The 25,538-nt window shown below is 47.7% G+C and overlaps 1 protein-coding gene across 1 annotated transcript in view; it reads left to right on the forward strand.

Moving 5' to 3' along the window:
- The window catches only part of Hexa (hexosaminidase subunit alpha), a 26,845-nt gene extending 1,425 nt beyond the window's left edge, over nt 1–25,420 (forward strand). The window contains exons 2-14 of the mRNA XM_055622055.1: nt 14,414–14,506; nt 15,860–15,925; nt 16,915–16,961; nt 17,417–17,527; nt 18,173–18,274; nt 19,272–19,404; nt 20,802–20,982; nt 22,031–22,114; nt 22,378–22,450; nt 23,009–23,192; nt 23,382–23,472; nt 24,248–24,352; nt 25,181–25,420. Of these exons, the coding sequence (XP_055478030.1) occupies nt 14,414–14,506; nt 15,860–15,925; nt 16,915–16,961; nt 17,417–17,527; nt 18,173–18,274; nt 19,272–19,404; nt 20,802–20,982; nt 22,031–22,114; nt 22,378–22,450; nt 23,009–23,192; nt 23,382–23,472; nt 24,248–24,352; nt 25,181–25,244 (1,334 nt within the window). The 3' untranslated portion in view covers nt 25,245–25,420. The remainder of the gene's footprint in view (nt 1–14,413; nt 14,507–15,859; nt 15,926–16,914; nt 16,962–17,416; nt 17,528–18,172; nt 18,275–19,271; nt 19,405–20,801; nt 20,983–22,030; nt 22,115–22,377; nt 22,451–23,008; nt 23,193–23,381; nt 23,473–24,247; nt 24,353–25,180) is intronic.
- The last annotated feature ends 118 nt before the right edge of the window (nt 25,421–25,538 follow it).

Here is a 25,538-nt window from a genome sequence, read left to right on the forward strand (position 1 = left end):
GCATAGGAGCTTGAACTTGAGGCAGCCTCTCACATTGTACAACAGCCGAGGAGCAAAGAGAATATTTCTCCATTTCTCCTTCTTTTTTCAGCATGTAAGACCTTGCCATATACAGTTAGGGCGAGTCTTGTCTTAACTCCGGAGTTAAAACTGTCTCTAAAAGCACACTCACAGACACACCCAAAGGGACATTTCCAACATAATTCCAAATGGTTTGTTGAAAATGAAGATTTGTCATCCTGAAAGATCATGATCTAAGATCATCAAAAAGAAGGTAATCTGCAGGTTTCAGATTGGAGTGGAGTCTCACTTTAGAAAGCTGGAGGAGCACTCGTGTGGTCCCAACCCGACTGCTTTCATCACAGAACTGGAAATGCACAATTCATCTTGGAAATATAGGAGGGAAACAGCGAAGGTCATACAGCTGGGCTGGGAAGGAGTGCTGGTTAGAACTCTCCACTCTAGCGGCTGGGGCTGCTGCTCAGTTGGTAGAGTGCAGTGAGCTCTGGGTTTGATACCCTGCATCTCATAAAACCAAACATGACACACGCACTTGGGAGGTAGAGCCAGGAGGTCAAGAGTTCAGGGTCATCTTTGGCTACATACTGCATTTGAGGCCATCTTGGGCTGCCAGAGAGCCTTCCTTAAAACAAGCAAACAAACAAACAAACAAAAAAAAAACACCTTTGCACGCTTTAAGTGGCCTATTCTTAAAAGTACTGGGTTGCCTTTAACTTTATTGTTTTCAAAGAGGAATATGGTGCCATTTATAAGGGGTGTGTGGTGAATGGAGTTGTAGATACTGAGAAATAATGATAAAAATATCTTTGGAGAGGAGGAAGATGTTAGGATCAACTGTATTTAGATGAGAGCCAAAAGTATTTATTTATTTAATACATGTTTAATTTTGAACTCTCAGGGCCTTGGGCTAGTTTTGCCTGTAGTCTTCAATAGGCTGGATAAATTTCCTTATTATTTAGATCATCTGCTTTCACAATAATTCTGGCAGCTTGGAGGCCTCAGAAGCTCAGCCATGTGTGGTGTATGTCTTGACTAGTTTGTGTCTGGGATGTGAAATTTTTGTATTTTGTTTCTTTGAGCTATACTTGCTCTCCCTGCCTTTCCGTTATTATGCTTGATGTCTGTGTGCATGGAAAGATCTGGAATCTGTCACAGGATGTATTCACATTCATCCTAGGGCTGCTTAGAAGCCTAATATCTAGACTTGCTGCTACTTCCTCATGTTTCTCCCATTTGTTTTGTTTTCTATCTGCTGGCACTAGGAGCCATTCTGGGGTAATTAAACAGAAGTAGCTGTGAATGTCTTTGCACTCTTTGAAGGAGGGTGTAATGGTGGGGAGTACTTGGTGATGTTTAAAATAAAATGGAGTTGAAGCTGCCACTCAGCAGTAGATTACTTAGCATGCACAAATTCCTGGGTCTGACCACCATCAAAATACTGAAGGAGAAAAAATAATTAAAAGAGAGAAAAAAATAAAGAGAAGAGAGAGATGACCTTGGGATGCCTTCCTTCCCCTTTCTTATGCTCTACTACAGTCCAAGACAGGAGTAAAGTAGGGCAGTGGTGGGGTTGACCAGTTGAATCTGTTTCGTTTGCTTTACAGCAGGTGCGGTGAGCGTCTTCGGTACATGCTTAGGCCTCATGCGTGGGCATGTTGTTAAAGTCATAGGTTTTGAGTCCCTTCGTCCTCAAGTAATGTTTAAACCAAAAGCAATTATTGTATCACATGCCTAATCCCAGTTCTCAGGAGACAGAGGCAAGTGGATATCTGTGTGTTCTAGGCCAGCCTGGTTTGTGGAGTGAGGTCCCGACCATGCGGCCAGGCTACTTGGGGAGGCCCTTCAGTGAATAAATAGAATGAATGCGTGTGTGTTTGACCACTCTGCTTAGGAGCTTTCTCCACCATTGTGTAGCAGTTGACAACCAGAGCACCGTAGGAGAATCAGCTGGTGCGTAGACATGAGAGATGTGTGCACGTATTTGTGACCTGCCTCAACGTCACAAAAATCCACTGTCTTAGAGAAACAGCTTGAGTTTTCTCCTCTGTTCTTCGCTGTAGCAAATCACCAGCATGCTCAGGGAGATGTTCTCTGTGTTTTTGCCTGTCTTTGTTGTGACTTTGTCTAGGCTTCCCCAGCTCGGTTGCCATGTGCCAGCTGGTTGAGTGCAGGCATGGCTGGAGTTCCTTTTTTGGACACATGTGCTCAAGAGAAGGAAGAAGAGGTGCTCAGCAGTCAGTAAGCAGCCTGTTTCTTTGTTAAAACTTTTGGGGTAGAGATAGGGGAGCCTGCTTATCACACGGTGCTACCCTCACATCCCCCTACCGGTTACCCTTGACTTTCTAGGACAGATGCTGAGAGCAGGCACAGTGGCTGTATTCATTTAACGGAGGCCTCGATGGGCAGATTCAGGTTTAAGTTCACCTTCCTTTAAATGTTGGGTTGTCAGATAGTTTGCCATGTGCACCATCACATGAGAGTGGAAGAAGCCCTTGAAAATTGGCTGCTCAGCTCTAAGCACCCACTCCCAGGACTCCTCCAGGCAAGTGCCACGCAGTAGGATTTGCTATGGCAAAAGTGACCTTGGAAAGGGCAAAAAGATGAGTGTGTGTTGAGTGGCTTTCAAGAAGTGAGTGTGTGTGCGTGTGCGCGTGCGTGCGTGCGTGCGTGTGTGTGTGTGTGTGTGTTTTGAGTGGCAGGCCTTTAAGAAGTGAGCATGTGTGTGTGTGTGTGTGTGTGTGTGTGTGTGTGTGTGTGTGTGTGTTTTGAGTGGCAGGCCTTTAAGACGTGAGCCTGTGTTTTGTCCGCCAGCTCTGTGGGGCGATGTTCTTCCTGTTTTCAGAACTGAGACTTGAAGGCAGAATGACTGCCATTACACAGCTCACGGCTATGGTAGGGAATTCCATTTAGATCTGTCTGTCTACCCAGATTTCCTCTCTTCATTGCATCCTTGCAGTGCTCATAAACATCTTTGTCAGGACAGTTAGTCATTTGGAAAACTATTAGCTCCTGGGAAAATTAAGCTGTGCTCATACCTTAGTGTTAGTGACTTCAAACCATTCAGGTTATGAATGGTTTTTCTCTGCTCCATTTATCACTTCCCAGAAGTATTTCTAGCCACTTTCCTTCCTTCCTTCCTTCCTTCCTTCCTTCCTTCCTTCCTTCCTTCCTTCCTTCCTTCCATCTTTAGTACAATTAGTGCTTATTAATCAACTATAATTAGTCAACAGTGCTAAGTTCAAAAGCCATGTGGGTCAAGCAGCTCTCATCCCTGAGTACTTTACTGTGATGGTCTGGGGATGTAGCTCAGATGGTAGAGTGCTTGCTGAGTATGCACAAAGCCTGGGTATGATCCCTAGTACCATGTAAAGTGGGCATGGTGGCACATGTAATCTCAGTGCTCAGTAGGTGGAGGCAGGCGGGATCACAAGTTCAAGGTCATCCTCAGCTACATAGTAAATTTGAGGCCAGCCGTGTGAAAAATAAAAAAAATCACAGTCCCCAAAAGAGAGGATATACACATACAATAAGGTGTCATTTTTTTCTGTGATATTTGAAGTGCAGATGATTGGAGACTGCAGAAGAGGTGAAGACGTGAGCCAAGTATAAGGACAGTGGGGCAGGTGCCTTTGGGAAAGCTTTTCTTAGGCGTTACTTGAACAGATATGACAGTAGGAGTTGGTGACGGGAGGTGCTCTGGCCTGGGGGACAGCTTGTGAGGAAGGCCCGGGTAAGATAGCTTTGAGCCTTACTCATTCAGGAAACTCAAGGTCAATGTGGTTGGTGTGCACAAATCTCAGGTGGACCAGCAGGTTCTGAAAAGAGTCACTGAGCCACCTCGTGAGCATGGTGAGCCAGGTGTTAGAGGAAGGCCTGTATTCGCCATTTAGCAGCACGAGTATTTGCTCTTACTCACATGTTGCTGCCGACTCACAAAGATGGAGGAAGAAAAAAAGAAAGTACTGAGGAGTGAAAAGAGAAAAAATTGACCAAGAGACCACAGGGTGAACTGAGCCTGATTTTCTGTAAGTCTGATGGTGGATTTGTCCAATTCAGGGTATCTCAGCAGACAGTTGTGTGGTTGAGTTTAGTCAGCTGGGAGATGAGTTTAGGTTTTTCCAGAGACAGGAAGGTTCAACAGTTAAGACTCCCGGTGCCTCAGATGGCCAGAAGCTGATTGAGGAGGAGGACATTACTGATATTTCTGGGAAACTATGAAGTCAGAGTGTGGGCTAGTTCTCCCTCTGAGTGTCCAGGTCATCTGACAGCCACAAGACTCTAGGGCACAAGGTGCAAATACCGAAGTGACTAGGAAATTGGAGAGTGCTACAGTAGGAAAGACTTAAGATTCCCCAGCTAGATGGCCTGAGTCACAGAAGGCTAGCATGGGAGCTGGGGAAGTCTCCATTCCGGGTTGAGAGATGATACTTCCTCTCAGAGCTAGCTGCAGAGGAAGTGGCATTGTTCTGGAAAGAACAAGGCTTTGGTTGGGGAGGAAATGAAAAGGCTGATGGTGTTGGGAGCCAAGTAGCCATGCAAAGGTAGGTGATGTATATAGTGCAGGTAGGCTGTGGAGAAAAGGAAATGACCTTTATTGGGAGGGGAGGATAGGATGAAATAAGCCCGAGGGCCTCATACGTTTCTCTGACACACAGACCAGCAAGAGCTCGAGTGGACACCTAGCATATAGTAAAGACTGTTTTCGGGCAAGGGGAAGAGATAACCCATCAGTGAGTAGATATTCACTAGGTGATTAGGTGTTCATTTGGAAAAAGTAAAATCTGTGTTTTGCCAAACATAAGGTAAATTCCAGGTACATTAAAAATCAAGATCAAAATCTCTAAGATAAAAGCATTAGAGGGATTTTGCAACCCCAGGCCTTTCTAAACAATGGGAAAAAACATAAAGAAAAAAACTATGAAAACTAAAAGAAACTGAGATTAAAGACCAAGAGGAGTATGTGACTTATATCTGTAATCATACATTCAGGAGGCTGAGGCAGGAGGATAACCCAAGTCTGAAGCCAGTCTGGGCTACCATGAAAGACCTTGTTTCCAAACATCAATCCCCAAAAACAACATAAAAAGAAAAAGTGGACAAAATAAGCCAAATATTTGCATTTTAAAAAGGTATGGCTAAGCTGGGCTTTGGTGGCACATGCCTGTAATCTCAGCACTCAGGGAGGCAGAGGCAGTCAGATTGTTGTGAGTTCGAGGCTAGGCTGATCTACAAATTGAGTGTAGGATAGCCAAGGCTATGCAAAGAAACCCTGTCTTGAAAAACTAAAAAAAAAAAAAAAAACAAACAAACAAAAAAAAGGATAATTCCTTGCGATTCCCTCAGTGGTAGAGTGCTTGCCTAAACTGTGCAAAGCTCTGAGGTTAAATAAAGGAGGCAAGGTTAAAATTTAAATTTAAATTTTAAAAGAGCTCTGTATATCAATAAAATTAGCCAGGCATGGTGGTACATGTCTGTAATCCCAGGGCTTGAGAAGTGGAGGCAAGAAAATCAGGAGTTCAAAGATAGCCATAGCACATAGCAAGTTCAAGACCATCCTTGGCTACATATGAGAAGTCCATCTCAATAGATTCCCCCCCCACAAAAAATAAAGTAAAATTACTAAATGGCATGCAAAGACTATGGATAGTGATTGTGAATAATAGCACTTAAATTTAGTTGTTATTGAGGAAATGCTAACTATAGCTATACTTTTGTTTTCTTTGTGCCCTTTTTTAAGAGAGAAAGAGAGAGAGAGAGAGAGAGAGTGTGTGTGTGTGTGTGTGTGTGTGTGTGTCTGTCGGTAGCTGTGTGTGATGGTACTCGCAGCGTCTAGAAGAGGGCACGCATGCCCTGGATCTGGAGTTACAGGTAGTTGTGCTGGGTGTTGTGTTGGGTGGGTGCTGGAACTGAGCTCAGGCCCTGTGGAAAAGCAGCAGGCTCTTACCACTGTGCTGTCTCTCCAGCAAGCAGAGATAAAACTGGGAGGGGCTAATGTTGGGAGAATGTGGAGAATTGGCCCACACCTGTGGATTTTCAGTTATAAATAAATAAAATATTTGAAAGTATCATAACCCAAAATTTTCATGTCTTTGCTTGATATTCCTGTCCCCTTAAGAAATTATTTGGGGCTGGGCGTGGTGGAGCAGGCCTGTAATCCCAGCACTCAGGGAGTAAGAGGTGGGTGGATTTCTGAGTTCTGAGACAAGCTGGTCTACAGAGTGAGTTCCAGGACAGCCGAGGCTACACAGAGAAACTCTGTCTTGAAAACACCCACACCCCCCAAAAAAAAAAGAAAAAGAAAAAAAGAAATTGTTCCGAAGGCCAGCCAGTAGAGGCAGTTGGATCTCTGTGAGTTCGAGGCCAGCCTGGTCTACAAGGCAAGTTCCAGGAAGCCAGGAATCTGTTACACAGAGAAAACCTGTCTCAAAACAAAAACAATTGTTCTCTAAAAACGTTAAAATTCTCATACACACCTGTTTAGCAGAACATTGGTTATAATATACAAAATTTAGAAACATGGGCCTTTAAAACAGCTTAGTGGGTAAAAGTGCTTGCGCCAACCTGAACAACCACACAGTGGAGAAGAGAACTGACCCTTGCAGGTTGTCCTCTGACTTCAGCGTATGACAGACACACATGCTGCGAGCCCCTCTGCCCAGAAGCTAAAAAGGCTTTCAAGTAGTGGGCCTTAATGGTGCACACCTTTAATCCTGGCATTCAGGAGGCAGAGGCAGGTGGATCTCTGAGTTTGAGGCCAGCCTGGTCTACAAAGCAAGTTCCAGGACAGCCAGGACTGTTAACAGAGAGGAACCCTTGTCTTGGGGGAAAGGGTTTTTGGAGTATAGAAACATCAAATGTCATAAATAGAATAAGTTAAGATAAGCTAAGGAATATTTCATCGATGCAATTCATTCAGTATTTACAAATAATGATTGTGGATTTTTCTATTGATATTTAAAGATCTGCGAATCATTTTACTAAATGGAAAAATGTCAATCTAATATATACTAGAACTCATTTTTGTTTTAAAAATTAGGTTTTTTGTTTTGTTGTAACTGAAATTTTTAGTTAAAGTTTTCTTCTGGGATGAAGAATTGTGGGGAGAGATGTTCTGGTGGTGATGGCATTGGAACGGACAGATCATTTTTAAAATACGGAGAAAGAGGAAAGTTCCAACTGATTTTTACAACAGAAGATGGGATTGGAATAGGCACTCCTGAGTGTTCCTTTTTTCCGTGGGGGGGAGAGTGCAGGGCTGGGTTAGTTGTGTCTGGAGGGTGAAGAGGCTGGGGACACCTGACTGAGAGAAGTCTCCAGCTCAGGGCAGTCAGCTTCTGAGGCTGCCATTGGAAAGATGGCTGCTTTCTCTTGCCGAGGACCCATGTTCAGTTCCCAGTACCCCCGCTGTGGCTATGGTAGTCTGTGACTCAGTTCTAGTAGTCCCAACACCCTCTTCTAACTTCATGTGTACTAGGCATGCAAATGATACGCAGACATACATGCAGGCAAAACACTCATGGACATGAAATAATCTGAAAACAAAAGTATGGGGCAGCCCTGCCTGCCCTAGATGCCACAGATGGCCTCCCTGCAAACATGGTTCCAGATATATGCAGGAGGCCTTCTTCCCTCTCTGGAGGGAGCCGTGCCGGCTGCCTTAGCTCATCACAGGGTTTAACAATCTTCTCTCCGACTACACTGTGAGCTCCTCAAGGGCAAGCGCCAGAGCAGGGTTGTTGTTTTGTTTTTTGTTTGTTCGTGTTTCCTAGCACTTAGCATGGTTCCTGCTGCACAGTTAGGGCTCGATGTATCTTAGGGAGGCCGGGAAAGGTAGAAAAGTGGGAGAGGCAAGAGTGGAAAGTGCTCATGGAGCAAACCTTGTCAGAGTTCAGAATGCCAGAGCCCATGGGGCAGAGTAGGCGTTAAAGAGTGGGACGGTGTCTCTAAGGGGCTTGGCTTTCCTAGTTCCCAGAGGCCAAACCAAAGCCAGTTTATAAGAACCCCATACATTTTCCCACTACATGACAGATGGGGGTGCTTTGATTTGCGGAGGAGGAGCTGTGTGGAGAGAGCGATGATTTTTCACTAAGGTGAAGATTCCTAGTCTCTAGGTGCCTTAAAAGTAGCAAATTTTCCCTTCCAGAGAAGCAGAAGGGCCCCAGAGTATGTCTGGAAAGGCATTTTGTATAAGCCTGGGTCTCTTCTTAGCCACCTTCGCTCCAGCTGTAGGACTTGGGAAGTACTAGACTTGGGTGTGTAAAGGGATCTCTGTCTGCCATGTATGCCTGACTATCATGCAGCACAGCCATGCGTCCATAGCCTAGCCTTAAATGTGCATATTTTAACTCTAGCATCGTTCATTTTTTCAGCAAACATTGAATGACTGCCGTGTATCAGGCACTGGGAATACAAAGACACAGATTGGTCTCTGCTGTTGAGGAACTCACAGACTAGGTGAGGAGATAGACAGCTTATATTAAGATAAATGTTATGAAAAATGTATGTGTGCTCCATAGTGGTGTAGGAAGCTCTCTTAGGAAAGGGTGGGGGAATAGCCAAAACAGTTTTTGTTTGTTTTTTCGACACAGGGTTTCTCTGTGTAGCCTTGGCTGTCCTGGACTCGCTTTGTAGACCAGGCTGGCCTCAACCTCACAGCTACCCACCTGCCTCTGCCTCCCCAAGTACAGGGATTATAGGCGTGCATCACCGTGCCTGGCTCACCAAAACAGTTTTATAAACCAGAGCTATTTCTTAGCCAAACAAGTGTGGAAGAAATGCCAAGTTTGTTTGCAGGAAGCAATCTGTGATGAGAAAAGTATGGTGAAGACAAGATAATTCCAGGGTTCTGGGGAGAGTTCACTTTGCTATAATGAGAATTCCTGACTAGATCAAGAAAGAGAATGAGCCGTATGGCCCTCCAGTGGCTTCTAGGCTTCACCTGAAAACCATGGGGCACTATTAGACTAGAGGGGCTTTTTTTTTTTTTCCTGGTGCTGGGGGTTGAACCTTGGACTTTATGATCTTTATGATGCTGGGCAAGTGGTCTATTCCCCAGCTGCATCCTTAGTCCCATTAGGAGGGTTTAGACAGGGATTGTCATGATCAGACATTCATGTACCAAGAGATGCCAGCAGGTAGCAAATTGAAATGAGGAATAGACAGAGGTGGGGAGGGACCACCTGGGCACGTTTTTGTTTGTTTTTTGTTTTTTAATTATAAGGCTTAACTGGATTAAAAAAAAAAAACTGTTGAAACCTCAGAGGAGGTTAGGACAATGTTTAGTACATAACATTGTGTGGATTTGTAGGCTACTCTGGTGGAGAGTGTTCAGGAGGATGAGGCTTTCCTCCAGCTAAATATATGATGCTGTTATCAAAGTGAGAGAGAGGCTCAGCCAAGAGAAGTGAAGAGTTCACCTTCGCCTTGAAGCTTCAGGGTCCACTGTACACAGCTGAGCCAGAAGTGTGCAGGTAGCTGTACGGCTCCAAGAGAGGACTGGCCTAGAAAAACAGGTTTGGAAATCATGAGCTCGTTGTAGGAGTAAATGATGTCCAAGGAGGGTGTGAAGGAGGAGGCAGAAGGAAGGCTGGCGTCAGAAAAGGAGGGTCACGTTCAAGGAGGTAGAAGGAAAACCAGGAGGGCAGAGTTCCCCTGAGTCAGTGGAAGTTTGTTTTTGTTTTGAGATAGGGTCTCATTGTAAAGCCCTGACTATTGTGAAACCCACTATGTAGATCAAGTTGGCCTTGAATCCACAGAGGTCCATGTTTCTTTGCCTCCTGAATGCTGGGATTAAAGCCCTTTGCTACCAGAGGCCAAGTAGAGGGAATTTGTTTCAGTTCAAGCTTTCTCAGGGATTTTGACCATCTGGAAAGATGAGTGACCTCCAGGATCCTCTCTCCCTGACGGCAGGGATTTTTGTCAGTTTTGATTACTTCTTTATTCCCAGCACTGAATGAAAAAGCCTAGCACATAGTAGCCCTTCAATAAATAGCTCATTGAATGAATGTATGATATGAATAAATGAATGAACTGGAAAAGATCCTATGAACTTAGTTACAGAACCACGGAATTTTGGTGAAGCCATTGTCAGAGGAGCACGTTGAAGGAAGCTGGCTATAGTGGAGGGTAGAGTAGATGGAGGAAGTGGCTAAAGAGAAGACTAAGGAGGTCTAGGTGTGAGCACCTGCCATGTGCCAGAACCAAGCTTAGCACTTGACTTGTGTTAACATATTTATCTTCCTTTTATTGACCTGGTAAGATAGATGTTATTACATCCCCATTTTACAGATGAGAAACCACAGCTCAATGAATAACCTGCCCAGGAAATTAAATTCCAGTCTGCCTGTCTTTGCAGTTCAGTCCCACCCAGACTGCATTTTCTCCAAGGCAAGAAAGCCAGAAAAAGAGTGGGTGTTTGAGATGATGTACACTCGAGACCAGGAAGATGGCAGATGGCTTTAATGCTGGTAGGAAAGAATCAGTTGGCAGAAATCACTTGAAGACATGGCAGGGAGATAATCTATACAAGAGAAGCCTGAGGGGAGATCCAGAATGCAGGTGGAGGGAAATAGATCTCTTTCATAGAGGAGGGGGAGAAGGTGAAGACAGCTGCAGAGCTGCAGGTGTTCTGTGAGGGTGGAAGAAGGAAAGGTGGGTGGGAGTTCCCAATCCGCTGTAGGGAGGTGGGATCAGGCTATAGACTGGAGGAAGTGGCACAAGCTTGAAATAGGTGTTACAGAAAATAGAAGGGGCGTGGAGGATGTAAAAGACATCGAATGGGTTTTGTTGTTGTTTGGTCTATGTGTGTATGTGTGGTTTATGTCCATGTATGTGCTTGTAGAGGCCGGGGCTTGGCGTCAGGTGTCTTTCGCAGTTGCTTTTCTGTTTTTCAGACAGGGTCACACGGAATGTAGAGCTCTCTGATTGGCTAGACTGTCTGGCCAGCAGGCCTCCAGGATTCTCCTGTCTTTGCCTCCCAGGCCCAGGGCCACAGGCATGTACCACTGATGCTGGCCTTTTAGATGAATGCTGGGGACCCAAGCTCAGTTCTTCATGTCTGCGCAATGAGGATTCCACCGCTGAGCCACCTCCCCAGCCCTGGAAGACATTGACAGCAGCCTCAGGAAACCAGATGGGATTTTAGAGTAACCCAGTGCTGCTGGCCTGTGTCTCTCCCACAAGGCCAGGGGGTGCAGGTGACAGGGCTGAGACACAGCTGGCAGGTATTAAGTTGATGTGGATTGAGGGTGTGCTGGTTGGGTATGACAGACAAACTTTTGAGACTGTTTTTGAGGTTATGCCTGCATATGTGGCCAGCAAGCAGGGAAGCAGGCATGTCGAGGACACATGGACAGCAGGTGGGAGGAGCTGTGTAACAGTCCAGAGAAGCTTCCCCTGTGGGACTTGTGTGGTGAGCAGTACCTTGTTCCCAGCATTCTGCAGCTGTGGTGAACAGGCACATTGAAGTGTGAAGGTTTGCAGAAGTGGTACCTCGACAGTGAGAGGACTGAGGAAGGGTGACGAGGTGCTTATATTTTAATATTTAGATGCCTTTGGACTGTTTTCAATTACTTCTTTAGTTAGAGAAGTATGCAAACTTCTCTATGAACCCAAAGAAGAGAACATGTCATTTGAGCTAATGAAAGCAGGATGCTGAGTGAGGAAGAGGACATGAGGGAGGACCCTGCAGAAGTTCAGGGCCCTCCATCTAGAGTCACGCTGTCTTAGCAGGAATGTGGTCCTACCCCACCATTGTTTACAGGAAGTGGAAGCCCCAGACCTACTGGGGTTGGCGGCTGCAGAACCAGCTTTCCCAGCGCTAAGCTTGTGCACCATCCTGCTCCTGGGCATCTGACACCTCACAGCTTCCTGTTCTCCCTCCTGACCTGACTGCATGGCACACAGGCCCAGATGTTTGCTGGCTGAGCGGGCTCTTTACCATACCCAGCCTCCCATAGCTCAGTTCTTGGTGCCAGGCATGTTGCCGAGCATAGAGGCAGCTGCACTGGCTCCTGCCTGTTTCCTGGTCTCTTCAGAGCCTGGCACAGTGGCAGCAGAGGCGGAAAGTCACCGTGATGAGGCAGTGTTTCCATCCTCTCAGATGACCCAGTGGCCCTCCTGTTTGCCTCCTCCCCCAGACCTTTCCTCTGGGAGCTTGTTTAATCTAAGCTTCTGCACTGAGTTTTTTTTATCAGTCCAGGCAGTCTTGGGAGTGCTAGGATTCACTGCCACAAGATTGGAGGCAGGCTACGAGCAGTGTAACTGGAGAAAGAACCTTATCTGAGGGCCATTGTTCTGGGAGAAAAGGACTTTCCTGCTCATCAGGTCTTCAAAAGAGTCTGTGACACATTCCCCTCGCCCAGATGATAGACCGCAAATGTGTGTGTATGTGTTTAGAAAAAAATAAAATGACATTTAACAAAAAAAATGGAATTTTCCTGCCTTCCAAGTGGTGGCTCAGACAAGCCTGATGTTTGCAGCTCACCTCCATTTGCCATCAGGACAGTGACCAACTTAATTGGGCGACTTAGGACTTCTCATTTAGCAGACTGAGGACCAAGAGGCTGACAGGGATGCCCAGGAACTTTCCTATCTTCTGTTGACTGTCTGGACACAGTCAGGAGTGTTCTGAAGTCACACTGGGGCCGTGTGACATGAGGGGATAAGAAGGGATCAGGGAGACAGAGCGAGTGTAGTTCACTGTGGGCGTATTCTGTCAGTGTTCTTCACTTGGCTAAGCTTGGGAGATTTATGGGTGTATGTTTAGAGAGGCAGTCCTCTGGTTATAGAGCTTAGGAAGACACTACAGACTCGAAAAATGAAATTGTAATAGCAGGTCTGAGTCAAATTCTGTTTCTCTAAGGAGCTTAAGCAGGAATTAGTGGGTTAGGGACGCACGGTGCTCAGTGTGAGGCAGAGATCTGTCAACGGTTGTGGGCTGGAAGGATTCCTTTTACTGACTGGCTGCTCGGCAGCCTGAGAGCTGACATGTATGATAGAGCCTAGCATCTCTTGTTTGGCTTCCTTCACATGGTTTGTAGCACTTGGGTCCCTTCTGCTTGGAGATGGGTAACATTTGAGATTGTGGTCTGGTTATGAAGACTCTCCCTACCTTCTGCCAAACTATTCTATCCTTGTAGTTTGTAGGGAGCTGAGGGCGATGAAGAGTCAGCAGCATACGTACAGCTCCGGGAAAGAGCAGAGAGAGTCCATTCAGCTTAAGGCAGTAATATCAGACCACCTTGCAAGCTGAATATGGTGGTATATGTCTGAAATCCTAGTCCCCCAGAGACTGAGGCAGGAGGACTGCTGCAAGTTCCAGGTCAGCCTGGGCAATACCTTGTCTCACAAAACAAATAGACCAAAAAAAAAAAAAAAATCAGACCACCCTGAAATTCACAGAGAAGATTGGAAAATAGGGAGAGATATGTTTTGGTATTTTTCCGTGTGTGTAGTGGAATCTATAGTCAGCATTACAGAGTATGTTGACTCATGCAGGCGCCTTTTGCCTTGAGAGCAGAGATTTACCCTCAAGAATCTGCTAGAGAAAGGACAGGCAGGATGGGCTGATGACTACTGGCCTTCTCCGAGGGCTTACTTTCCTCATCTGAGGCCCACTCTCCTGCGTTACCTCCTGGCTCCTGTTCCATCTGTGTCTTAACTTGTGGGCTTTAACAAAATGGGAACTTACTTCTTTATGAGGAACTTTGAAGACCAGTACAGGGTGCTAGTCTACAGTGAGATAAAGAAAAGCAGCCAAGTACAGACCTCCCCTCCATGGAAAACATTTGGATATGGACCTTAGGAGTGGCAGCTTCACATCTATAATCCCAGCCCTCAGTAGGCAGAGGCAAGAGGATTGCCATAAGTTTAGGACCAGACTGGTCTGCAAAGCAAGCTCTGAGCCACCTAGGGCTACAAAGCAAGATTCTGTTTCAAAACAAACAAGTTAATCGTGGGGAAAAAAAAGTTTTTGTTGGGGGGGTTCATAAATGGTAGTGACTCCTCTGGCGTAGCTAATTTCGTTGTAGCTGCCTATGTGGCCGATGTGGTGAGCAGCCGCAGATCCTCCACTCAGCCAGTGCTGCACCCGGAAGTCCTCTGAAGCCCTCCCTCCAGGAGCAGCTGCTACTCAGATCTCAGAATTGGGCTTAGGGCAGTTCAGAAGAGACTGATTAGGGATTGCTCAAGTGGGTCAGAGTGGGCTGCTAGAGAAAGTGGAAACACAGCCAGAGTGGAGGCTTACTGTGACCAGATGGGCTCAGTGCTGGGTAAATCCCAGCCTTCCTTTTTCTTCCAGAGGGACTAGAGCTAGGGACCTTCCTGAGGAGCTGTGGGTTTGCCTGTCACTTCTGGGCACGGGTCAGTCATTGAGTTTACTCTGTCTTCACAGAAAAACAGCAAACGCTGGGGAAGAATGTTCTGATTGTCTCTGTTATCACAGCGGGATGTAACGAGTTTCCTACTTTGGAGTCAGTGGAAAATTGTAAGTACCTTCCTGTCCTCAAAGCAAGCTCTTCTCTGTGACTGTCCTCCAGGTATCAGGGACTAAGCTGCTGCTAAGTGACCTTAGGGACTGGGACTCACCAAGTGTGAGGAGTCACAGGAAATGTCACAAAGACTGAGTCTTCTGGGACACTCGCCTTCTGGACTGAGCAGGGGACTGATTTAGGAAATGCGGACATGCTGGGCATGGTGGTGCATGCCTGTAATCCCCTGTCACTTAGTAATCCTGAATTCTGTACTAAACTCATGTTTGAAGATTTAAAACTTTCTTCTTGGGGAGGCAGAGGCAGGTGGATCTCTGTGAGTTTGAGGACAGCCTGTTCTATAAAGTGAGTCCAGGATAGCCAAGGCTTCACAGAGAAACCCTGTCTGAAAAACCGAAAGCCAAGACAAAACAGAAGAAATGTGGACACGTAGCCAGTCATGGTGTCACACATTCACTTCTCAGCACTTGGCAGATGGACCTGGGAGTTTGAGGCCAGCCTGGTCTACAAAGGGGTTCCAGGACAGCCAAGGCTACACACAGAAACCATATCTCAAAAAAGAAAAAGAGAAACTGCGATGTGTATGCTTTGCTGGGTTTCTCCAGGATATCTGACACTGGAGGAGGAAATTTGGGGTCATTTATACTGCAGTGAAGCTAAGTCATTAGTCCTGAGCAACACGTTTGTGACTGAGGTCTCCAATGTTGAATATTTGCGTCTTTGAATCTTACTCAGATTCTTTGAGCTGGGTTGAAGCCTGGAGGAAAAGGCAGGGCAAGGTGGTTGCAAAAAGTTTGTATTTTCAGCTGAAAGCTAATAGGAAGGATCTCATGATTCTGACAGGGAACTTAGCCAGCAGGCTGGTGGTGCTTTGCAGAGGACCCCACCTACTGTGAACTGCATTATCGCCAGCCAGGCCTGCAGGGCAGTGTGGCACCCACTCTGCTGTCCAGCTCTTCGTTGATTTATTCATTCACGTGTATTGTGAAATATGTTTGTTCATGTTTGCATATGAAAGCCAGACGCTGGTCTCAGGTGTCTTCCTCCGGCACTCTCCACCTAATATTTTTTTAAGATAGTGTCTCTCCTGAGCCTGGAGCTTGTCATTTACCTAAACTGGCTGGCTGATGAGCTCCTAGGTTTCGTTTGTCTTCACCCTGTTCCCCATCATCCTCCAGCACATCAGCTATGTGTCCCACTGAGTCTAGCTTCTAGAAGGGATACTGAGGATCGAAATTCAGGTTCCTTGTAGTTGCAGGCATCTTACCCACTAAGTCCTGTTTACTTTCTTGTTTATTCAGAGATTGATACAGAATACCTGCTCTACAGTCTCGTTTTTGTCATTCCAGACACCCTAATCATAAATGATGACCAGTGTTTACTCGAGTCTGAGACTATCTGGGGCGCTCTCCGAGGTAACAAGGTGGGGAAAGTGGGGGACAGTAATAGCCCCGCGTAGGGAATGAAGAGGACAGCTGGAGCGTTTGCCCGGGCCTGTAGCTGTGCACAGCCTTAGCACTTGGTGCAGCAGCGGGAGGTGGGTAGCTGGGGAGAGGACCGTGCCACTCAGGGTCCTGCTCACTCAGTACACAACTGGAAAGTCCAACCCAGGCATGGTAGCTGTGCGTGGTGATAGTCCCAGCCATTCAGGAGGCTAAAGCAGGAAGAATGCTTGAGCCCAGGAGTTCAGAGCCATTCTGGGCAACATAGCTAGAGCACTAACCATCTCTTTAAGAGTTAAACAACAACAAAAACTGTGTGGTAGCTCATGCCTGTAATATCAGCTCCTAGGAGGCTGAGGCAGATGCTCATTCTTAGTTTTTATTATTCCACCATCTGTCCTGTGTACTTTGAAGAAAAAATACACAAACCCACTCTGACCTCCACTCTCTTACACAAAAGGTGCAAGGCTACAGATTTGAGGTCCCAAGTGGGGAGAGGCCCTAACAGTACTCAGTATTGTGCTTCAAATCAGGTCCCGCCTAACCACTGAGGTCTCATGGAGTCTTTTATTTTGAAATCTAGGGAATCAGGATTTTGTGTGTGTGTGTGTGTGTGTGTGTGTGTGTGTGTGTGTAGCTTCTATTGAGTGTCTAGAAGCAGGGCCAAAGCTATTGACAACATGTAACACTCTGAACTCTGTCTACCTGTGGTTGGGCCTTGCTAGACTTCAAGTCTGTGTTGGCGAGGGCAGTTGCTATCTACCTCAAGCCTTCAGCCGCTGGGTCTTTCCCTCAGACACAGGAGAGGCCCAGCTACAGACCCAGCTTCCTTGGAACTCAGTGCTCTGATTCTTTTTTCGCAGTTCCCTGGGAAACGTTAAGGACAGCACACTGGGGCCCTCCCAAGTGGATGCATCCTTTTCCCACCCTGGTCTTTACTCTGCCTCTCCTCTCCTCTACAGGTCTGGAGACTTTCAGCCAGCTCGTTTGGAAATCAGCTGAGGGAACGGTAAATATGGACTCTCCACGAGGGCTCTGGGGTTTCCTCCAAAATCTGTCTTGTCTTGCTTTAGATAGAGCTCCAAGGGCTTCAGAGTGCCTCAGCAGTAGTCTAGGAAGAGATAAGGGTTGATAGAGTTGGTCTGTTTGGAGATCCTGGAATGTGGCTCCCTTGGGTCATTTAGTAATCAAGATAGGTGCCACATTGCTTTGAAGAAAAGCAGCCTGCTAGCTTCAGGAAAAGCCAGTTTGTGGGCTGAGTAGTACATGGTATGCTTGTGTGTGGTTGGCATGGGGCAGCGACTCTGCGTGCTTTTTGATGCAGAGTTGGTGGGAAGGAAGGGTGGTGACTTTGGAGAACACTCACACATTGTCTTTCGGGGATCTTGGGAGAGTCTCTTTCATCCCTGTCCCCAAGGTAAGCTCCCTTTGAATCCTGATGCATTCAGTGTTTGGTCCACACAGTTCTTCATCAACAAGACGAAGATTAAAGACTTCCCCCGCTTCCCTCACCGGGGCATACTGCTGGACACATCTCGCCATTACCTGCCGTTGTCTAGCATCCTGGACACACTGGTAACTAGGGCTTAAGGCCTTCATTTCATACATAGGTTCTGGGTAGCGGGTCAAGGGATAAGAGATGTCCTGTTCTGAATAAAAGAGAGGAAGTCCGTATGTGACTCTGCAAGCCCTGGCAAGTGGAGAAGACTGCCTACTGCGGGAGAAGACTGAGTTGGCTGCAGTGCTGCTCACAGTACTTGGGGGCTTGATTTCTCTTGCCAGGCTGAGCTGACCACAGTCAAGATTATCAGGAAGTTGCCCCTAAGCCTTTGCTGGGGGAGTCCCCGCACTTGTTGACCCAGCTCTTTTTCTTTGTCCCTTTGGTAGAAACAGGGGAGCTGACATATGTGTCAGCCTTGGCTTTTAGGATTTACGTTAATTCTGGGAGTTACATTCCCAGCAGCCCTCACAGATAACGAAGATGGCAGCAGGAAGTTTTGCTCTGAGATATAGGGGGACTTTAGACAGCAAGAGGTTCTGCAGTGGCTGTAGCGCTCCTCAGCGCGTCCAGAATTCATCTGGAAGATGCTCTCTCACAGGAAGATCTGAGTGAGAGTCCCGAGACGTGCACCCCTGGAACTTGAGGAAGGTTGAGTTTTGCTCTTGTGTGTAGAGCAGTCTGCCCAGGTTGGGGTTCATGATCTGTGCTCTCACCTCCAGGATGTCATGGCATACAATAAATTCAATGTGTTCCACTGGCACGTGGTGGACGACCCTTCCTTCCCCTATGAGAGCTTCACTTTCCCAGAGCTCACCAGAAAGGTACGATTCGCTTTACCCAAACACGGGTGCAAAGTTCTCAAAGTTCTTAACCTAATCAAAAAAAAGGGAAAGCACAGCAGCTTTGGAGTCGGGGCTCGGGATTCGTGTCTTCACACATTCATGTTTTGTATCCTGGTTTCGGCTTTTAATGTTGCTGTTCATATACATTCTGTTATACGGGAATAATCCCTTCTTGTGCATCTCATTGGTCTTAGAATGCTTAGCTAGAACAGGAGGTGTAGCACTTGAACGACGGGGAAGTCAGGGAAGTGCCTGCTGAACAGCATGAAGATTGTGTTCAGATCCCTAGCACTGGGTGATAGTGGAGAATGGGGACTAGAGGAATCCAAACAGGTGGATTCCTGGAGCCCACGGTGAGTTTCAGGTTCAGTGAGTGACCCTGGGCTCAGTGTTCCATTGCTTGAGGAGACACTATGACCATGGTAACTCTTATCAAGAAAACATTTAATTGGGTCTTGCTTACTGTGGAGAGGTTTGGTCCATCGCAGCAGGAAGCATGGTGGCACCCAGGCAGACATGGTGCTAGAGAAGTAGCTGAGAGTTCCACGTCCAGATCCACAGGCAGCAGGAAGGAGAGTGAGCCCCTGGGCCTGGCTTGAGCTTCTGAGACCTCACTCCCTTCCCGCCCCCACTTCCTCCAACAAGGCTACACGTCCTAATAGTGCCACTCTCTGTAACCAGGCATTGAAATCTGTGACTGCGTGGGGCCATTCTTGCCCTAACCGCCACAGACCCTGTCTCAGAAAATAAGGTACACCCAGTGCAGCTCCTACATGTGGCACAGACCACTGAAAGAGGGTGGAGGGTGTGACACCTTTGGGGAATTTATCAACATAGGCCCTCGAAGAGGCCCCCAGGACACATGGGCTGTGGACAGATGTTCTAAAACTCGGGGTGTTCTGAGGAGATTTTGAATATCTTCTCTATCCAATAGCTACAAGGAATGAGAATCTGAGGGTTATCTTCTGCCTTTCAGGGGTCCTACAACCCTGTCACACACATCTACACGGCACAGGATGTGAAGGAAGTTATCGAATATGCACGGCTTCGGGGCATCCGTGTGCTGGCGGAATTTGACACTCCTGGCCACACTTTGTCCTGGGGCGCAGGTGAGAATGGCACTGCGATGGAGGGTCTGGCTCCGTGGCAGCGGCTTTTATATGTTGTATATCTTGGCCTTGACTCTTGGAAAAGTTCTCCATCAACTCCTGCCCAAGGAAGTTCCTTCCAGTGGCAAAGCAAGGGGGTGGCCTGACTGAGCCTAGCTGCACAGTCTTTACCCTAGGTCCTGCTACCTAGATAGTTCTTAAGGTTGTCTCCTGGCCCCAAAGACTTCCGCCCGGGGCTGCTCTGGGAAAAAATTTAATTTATGCAGAGAAGGGCATTTTTACTATTAAAATTATGGGCAAATGGGGCTGGAGAGATGATAGCTCAGCAGGTAAGAGAACTGGTTGCTCTTCCAGAAGTCCTGGCTTCAATTCCCAGCACCCACATGGCAGCTAATAAACATCTGTGCCAGAACGCCTGTGGGATCTGCTGTCTTTTGTTGTGGAGACACATGTACAAACAAAACACTCATATCCATAAAACAATTAACCCTTAAATTATATATGCATGTGTATGTGTGGGGAGAGGCCAGGCATATTTGTAAGACACCAACCTAACACTTTGGAAAACACAGGGGCAAGAGGATCTCAAGTTCAATGCCAGCATGAGGCATAGAAGTGATACCCCGGCTTCTGCCACTTCACCCCAACAAAGGGGAAAATGTTTCCCAGACACTGCTGTAGGCTTCTTGTACCTTAGAGTAGATACCGAGGAATTTGACCTCCAGGGTAGAATCTTTATGAAAGAAGTTAGGGCCGGTTGGTGGTGGCACATGCCTTTAATCCTAGCACTCAGGAGGCAGAGGCAGGTGGAAACCTGAGTTTGAAGCCAGCCTGGTCTACAGTAGAGTGAGTTCTAGGACATGCAGGAATACACAGAGAAAAAACAAAAACATTTGGGGGTGGCCTGCAGAGGTCTTCGCTGCATGGTGACTTGCTGCTCACTCACTTGCTTCGGGACCTAAGAACCCACAGTGAGACACAGATGAACCCCACAGAAAGACTGAAAAAGCTGCTGCTTGGCCTCAGCCACAAGCAGGAGGAATTCAGGCCCAGACACCCCTCAGGAAGTGTGAAGCTGGGTAGCAGGAGCTGGAGTGGAGACTGTCAGTAGGCGCAGTCATTCTGCCCCCTTGCTTTGTTGCTGAACGGCCCCTGGAGAACAGCAGCCTGGGGGAGCGCGGTGATTTATGCTGGTTGTTTGTGTGTGTCAGGGCGGGAGTGTATGCATCAGCGGTCAGGTACCTGTAACCTGGCCCAGGTCTCTGGTGGTAGATACATTTGGATGTATTTGTGACTGAACAAGTTGTTACTAATGCCTGTGAGCACTGGGTGCCACAGAATGACTGAACACAGCCATCTACTCCATAACATGCTGTGCGGGTTCTCTGTTAACCTAGGTGTCCCTGGCTTATTAACACCTTGCTATTCTGGGCCTCAACCCTCTGGCACTTTTGGACCCGTGAATCCCAGTCTCAACAGTACCTATGACTTCATGAGCACGTTCTTCTTGGAGATCAGCTCTGTCTTCCCAGACTTCTATCTTCACCTGGGAGGAGATGAAGTTGACTTCACCTGCTGGTATGAGCCTTTGGGACTTCAAGCACCAGCCTGAGGGTGGGTTACTCAGTTGGCACCATGGGCCCACTGTCACTGCTTAGGGACTCATGTCCAAGGGAGCCATGGCCCATCCCGGACAGACCCTCTGTGATAGCAGGGCTGTCGGTGTGAGCCCATCTTCCTCTTCCCTCACATCCTTGAGATATTTGTGGATAGCCTCATTCTGACCCAGAGCTGTCCTGGAAAAATGGAGGATAGAGAAAAATAATCCCCACTTCCAGAGGCTTAAAAAGTCTAATCAAGAGGCTAGTACAAGCTAGAGAGCACTTACTGATCTGTCGGAGGGTGGGCGTTCAGATTCCCAGCCACCCACACGGGCAGCTCACATGCCTGTAACTCCAGATCTAGGGCCTGACGTCTCAGGCTGGAGTGGGACCCTGCACACATGCTCACACATACACATGCTCGTAAAGAAGTTCCAAATCTTCAAGCCTGAGTCCAGTACAGAAGTCAGGGTTAATAAGTAACAAGGCCTAATTTCAAGTCATGAAGTCCAAACCCTCAGATCTGCAGACCTCAAAAGAGGCTGAGGGCCTTCTGAGAAGGAAGCCTCAGAGCTAGGGCTGAGAAAATAGTTTGTCTTTTGGGAATGTGATGAGAAAAACATGGAAGCAAAACAGGCATTGCAGGGCGAGGACTCTGCAACAGGTCACGGGTCACATAGGTTTGGGGTCCCGCTAGGACAGCAGAGCGGGAAGCCAGTGTCCAGCATGCTACAGCTACTGCTTGGACCCTGGTGTGATCCAGAGAGCAGATGGAAGATGCATTCTCCCCAAGAGTGTGGACTTCAGACTCCTCAAGTCCAGGCTGCTTTCTTTCTCAGCCTCTGTCTGTGGTACCTTACAGCTTTGCATGGCCACTCCTTCACTGGGGGACTTTTGCTGTCACTCGTGGCTTCTGTGTTTTAGGTGAAAGGGGCGATTGCAGGAGGCTAGGTGGCTAATCTTTAAGTTGTCATCATTTCAGGATGATAAAAGAACTAACCATTTTTTCTTTTCTTGCTATGCAGGAGTTCCAACCCCAACATCCAGGCCTTCATGAAAAAAAAGGGCTTTAGTGACTTCAAGCAGCTGGAGTCCTTCTACATCCAGACGTGAGGAAGGAAGGAGGGTGGGCCATCTTAGGAGTCACCTCCTCTGGAGGGATGGTCTCTGCTTTCAATACCAAAGACATTCCCTGTGTACGCTCCCTGGCCCCCAGGGTTCCCTTCGTCCTGTCCTTTCAGGCTTAGAGTGGTCAGATGGTAGACCCAGGGATGGCAGTGCCCAGTCAGGGATAGGCCCTGCCAGACTCAGCACCTAGAGGGCTGGCACACACAGCCAAGTGACACTTTGCTGATGCTCCTCTCCTCTCCAGGCTGCTGGACATCGTCTCTGATTATGACAAGGGCTATGTGGTGTGGCAGGAAGTGTTTGATAATAAAGTAAAGGTGAGCCAGGGGCAGAGATGAGGCACCCCTGTCTCCATCTCCCTGGCCCTCCCCAACCTCTATAGGACCAATCCTGGTGCCTAATAGGCTTTAACTGGTCAGAGAACTGTGGGCCATCTCTCTTTAACTCTCTAGAAGAGCTCCAAAGCTGTCACTATTGGGGTTTTAGAGTCAGAACCTCTTATCTAAGTCTGGCTCTTGGAATTCCTGAGGCTTTATGTGCCATTTCCCTTCTGAATCATGTGCTTAGATCCTCATTTCTTTGCATGGACTCCACTGTTCTTCCCCTCAGCTCTCAACAAGCAATTACTACTTCCATGTGGACAGGGAAGCTGCCGCAGGGCTGGCAGGGGAGCATCAGGGAGCTCTGTTAAGAGTAGTGAACACCTCAGGTCTGTCGAGGGTGTATGCGAGATCAGTGATTGGAGTCACAGAAGCATCCTTTGCTGCTGGGAAGCAGGGAGCATGCTCCCCTTGGCCTGGGCGTCATGCACAAGAATGAACCTCAAGAATCTTGTGAGCTCTGAGTAGTGACCGCCCTTTGACTTTTCATGACAGGTTCGGCCAGACACAATCATACAGGTATGGAGGGAAGAGGTGCCAGTAGAGTACATGAAGGAGATGGAACAGATCACCAAGGCTGGCTTCCGGGCGCTGCTTTCTGCGCCCTGGTACCTGAACCGTGTAACATATGGTCCTGACTGGAAGGACATGTACAAAGTGGAGCCCCTGGCATTTCCTGGTGAGAGCTGGGGACTCTCGGCTGGTCAGCGTCTGGGCTGAGGTACACAGTGGGAATTAAGAAGGACAAGGCAACCCATTGTCATTTAGGTAACAAAATGGCCTTTCTGAGGAGAAGGCCACACTGAAAGGATGATTGAAGGGGACACACATGCACACACTCTCACTGTGGTCTGTTGTTTCCCCTCAGGCACCTCTGAGGAGAAGAGTCTGGTCATTGGAGGGGAGGCCTGTATGTGGGGAGAGTATGTGGACAGCACAAACCTGGTCCCCAGACTCTGGTAAGGATGTTAGGATAAGGCCAGGAGGGTAAAGGATGAAGAGTTTGTCTTGAGGCCAGGCTCTTGCCTCATAGTCTCAGTTTCTTCCATCTACCCAGTGCCTTCAGCCTTGAGCGGGGACGGCACTGAGATGATGCTTCTGTTTGCATGCTTGCATGCGATGCTCATGTCCCACATGGCTTCATGTGCGTGCTTCCCCATAAGCATGAGGCGTGCGGCAGAATGGCCATTGTCTCTACTTCACAAAAGCCGTAAAGGAAACCAGAGTACTTGCTTGGGGTCTAGGACAGGGAGAGTGAAATCACTTCCTCAGCAGCCTTCCCAAATGCGGTTGAATATACCAAGTTAACTTTCAGCTCACATGCCTCTCAAGCTTACCCTTATTCCTGTGTCTCCGAGAGAGGAGGAGCTTAGGTTCACTGTCTACGTGCTGATGAGGATGTTGTAGCTGTTTTGGTTTGGGTTTTTTGTTTGTTTGGTTTGGTTTTCCGAGACAGGGTTTTTCTGTGTGTAATGTTGGCTGTCCTGGAACTCACTCTGTAGACCAGGCTGGTCTCAAACTCAGAGAGATCCACCTGTCTCTGTCTCCTAAGCACAGGGATTAAAGGCATGTGCCACCACTACCGGCTGAGGATGGTTTTAATGAGCGTGGAGTTGAGTCCTGGAAATGCCTGAGAGCCGCCCCCACTCCCCAACCTGGCTTTTGGCATTGAACAAGCTGTCATTCATGTCTGAGCTAGTCTGGGCCCAGTCTGCTGTGCATTCCTTCCTATAGGCCCAGAGCGGGTGCCATTGCCGAGAGGCTGTGGAGCAGCAACCTGACAACTAATATGAACTTCGCCTTTAAACGTTTGTCGCATTTCCGCTGTGAGCTGCTGAGGTAAGCAGGCTGTGGGCAGATAGATCTGAGGCTTGGGAACCCAAACTGAGAAGACAAGAATATGAGCCAAAACTTTGCGAAGCTTCTTGTACCTGGTACTGTTCTTGACAGGCTCCGTCCTGTTGAATTTGTACAGTACACAAAGTGGGAAAAATTTGCCCCCATTCTAGGAGTATGCAGCTCTTGAGGACTTTGTCCAAAGTCAGTAGGAAGCAGGATTCGAACCTGTCAGCTCTGATTGACTTTCATGAGTGCATATACCTCCTGTGACTGTGGGCTTGTGTAGGCCCTTTCCTTGGTTCAGTTATGGACTGGGTCTTGATAACCTAAAATCGGCCTAGTGCAGAACGGACTTCTGGGCCGAGAGCCATGCATCATCCATCATGGGCTCTAAGACACTGGGTGACTCTGTGCTCGTGGTTCGTTATCTCCAAACATGTTTATCTGGAGAATAATGGAGGTATGCTTAGAAGTCCCTAAAAGTCAGTTTTTAGGTCTTTTGAGTCTGACAGGGTTTAGCCCCAGCTCAATCCTTCTCCACTGCCATGCTTATAAAATATTAGAAGCAGGAGGGGACATCGGAGTGGGCCAAGAGCTTTAGACACCCCTCAGGCTCTGGCCTCTTTTCCATTGTAACTGAGTTTTAGGGGTTGGGAAGTAGAGAGCTGCAGGATCGAAAGGGGAGGCCTCTCACTGACAACCTTGGGGGTTAAGTCTCCAAGTGACTGGGGCTGAAATGGGAGCTGGGCTCTTGCTTACTGCAGAGAAGGTGCTGCCGTGGTCCAGGGCTGAATAACTCATCTGTCATTTGTTTTTGTCCTTTTACAGGAGAGGAGTCCAGGCCCAGCCCATCAGTATAGGATACTGTGAGCAGGAGTTTGAGCAGACTTGAGCCAGCAGCACTGAGCACCCAGGAGGGTGCTGGCCCTAAGAGAGCAGTTACAGGCCAGGCCTTCACTGTCTCCCGGCCAGAGATAGAGCCCCTTGCCCGCGTGCCCCTGCGACTAGAGAGGAGGAAGCTGGTCCTGGCACTGGTGTTCAATAAAGAGAGATGTGGCGTTTTCTCTAGTTACTTTGGTTGCCTGTGTAAAGAGAAAAAAATAATGTCCCCCAGGTCAGGGCTCAAGGAGCAGTCAGGCTAGCCTTCTGCTTCTAAGTGATGGAGGCTAAGCAGGCCCAATGGGTT

The sequence above is a fragment of the Psammomys obesus genome, unplaced genomic scaffold (genome assembly GCF_907164565.1).
Source record: "Psammomys obesus unplaced genomic scaffold, mPsaObe1.curated_primary_1811, whole genome shotgun sequence".
Taxonomy (NCBI): Eukaryota; Metazoa; Chordata; class Mammalia; order Rodentia; family Muridae; genus Psammomys; species Psammomys obesus.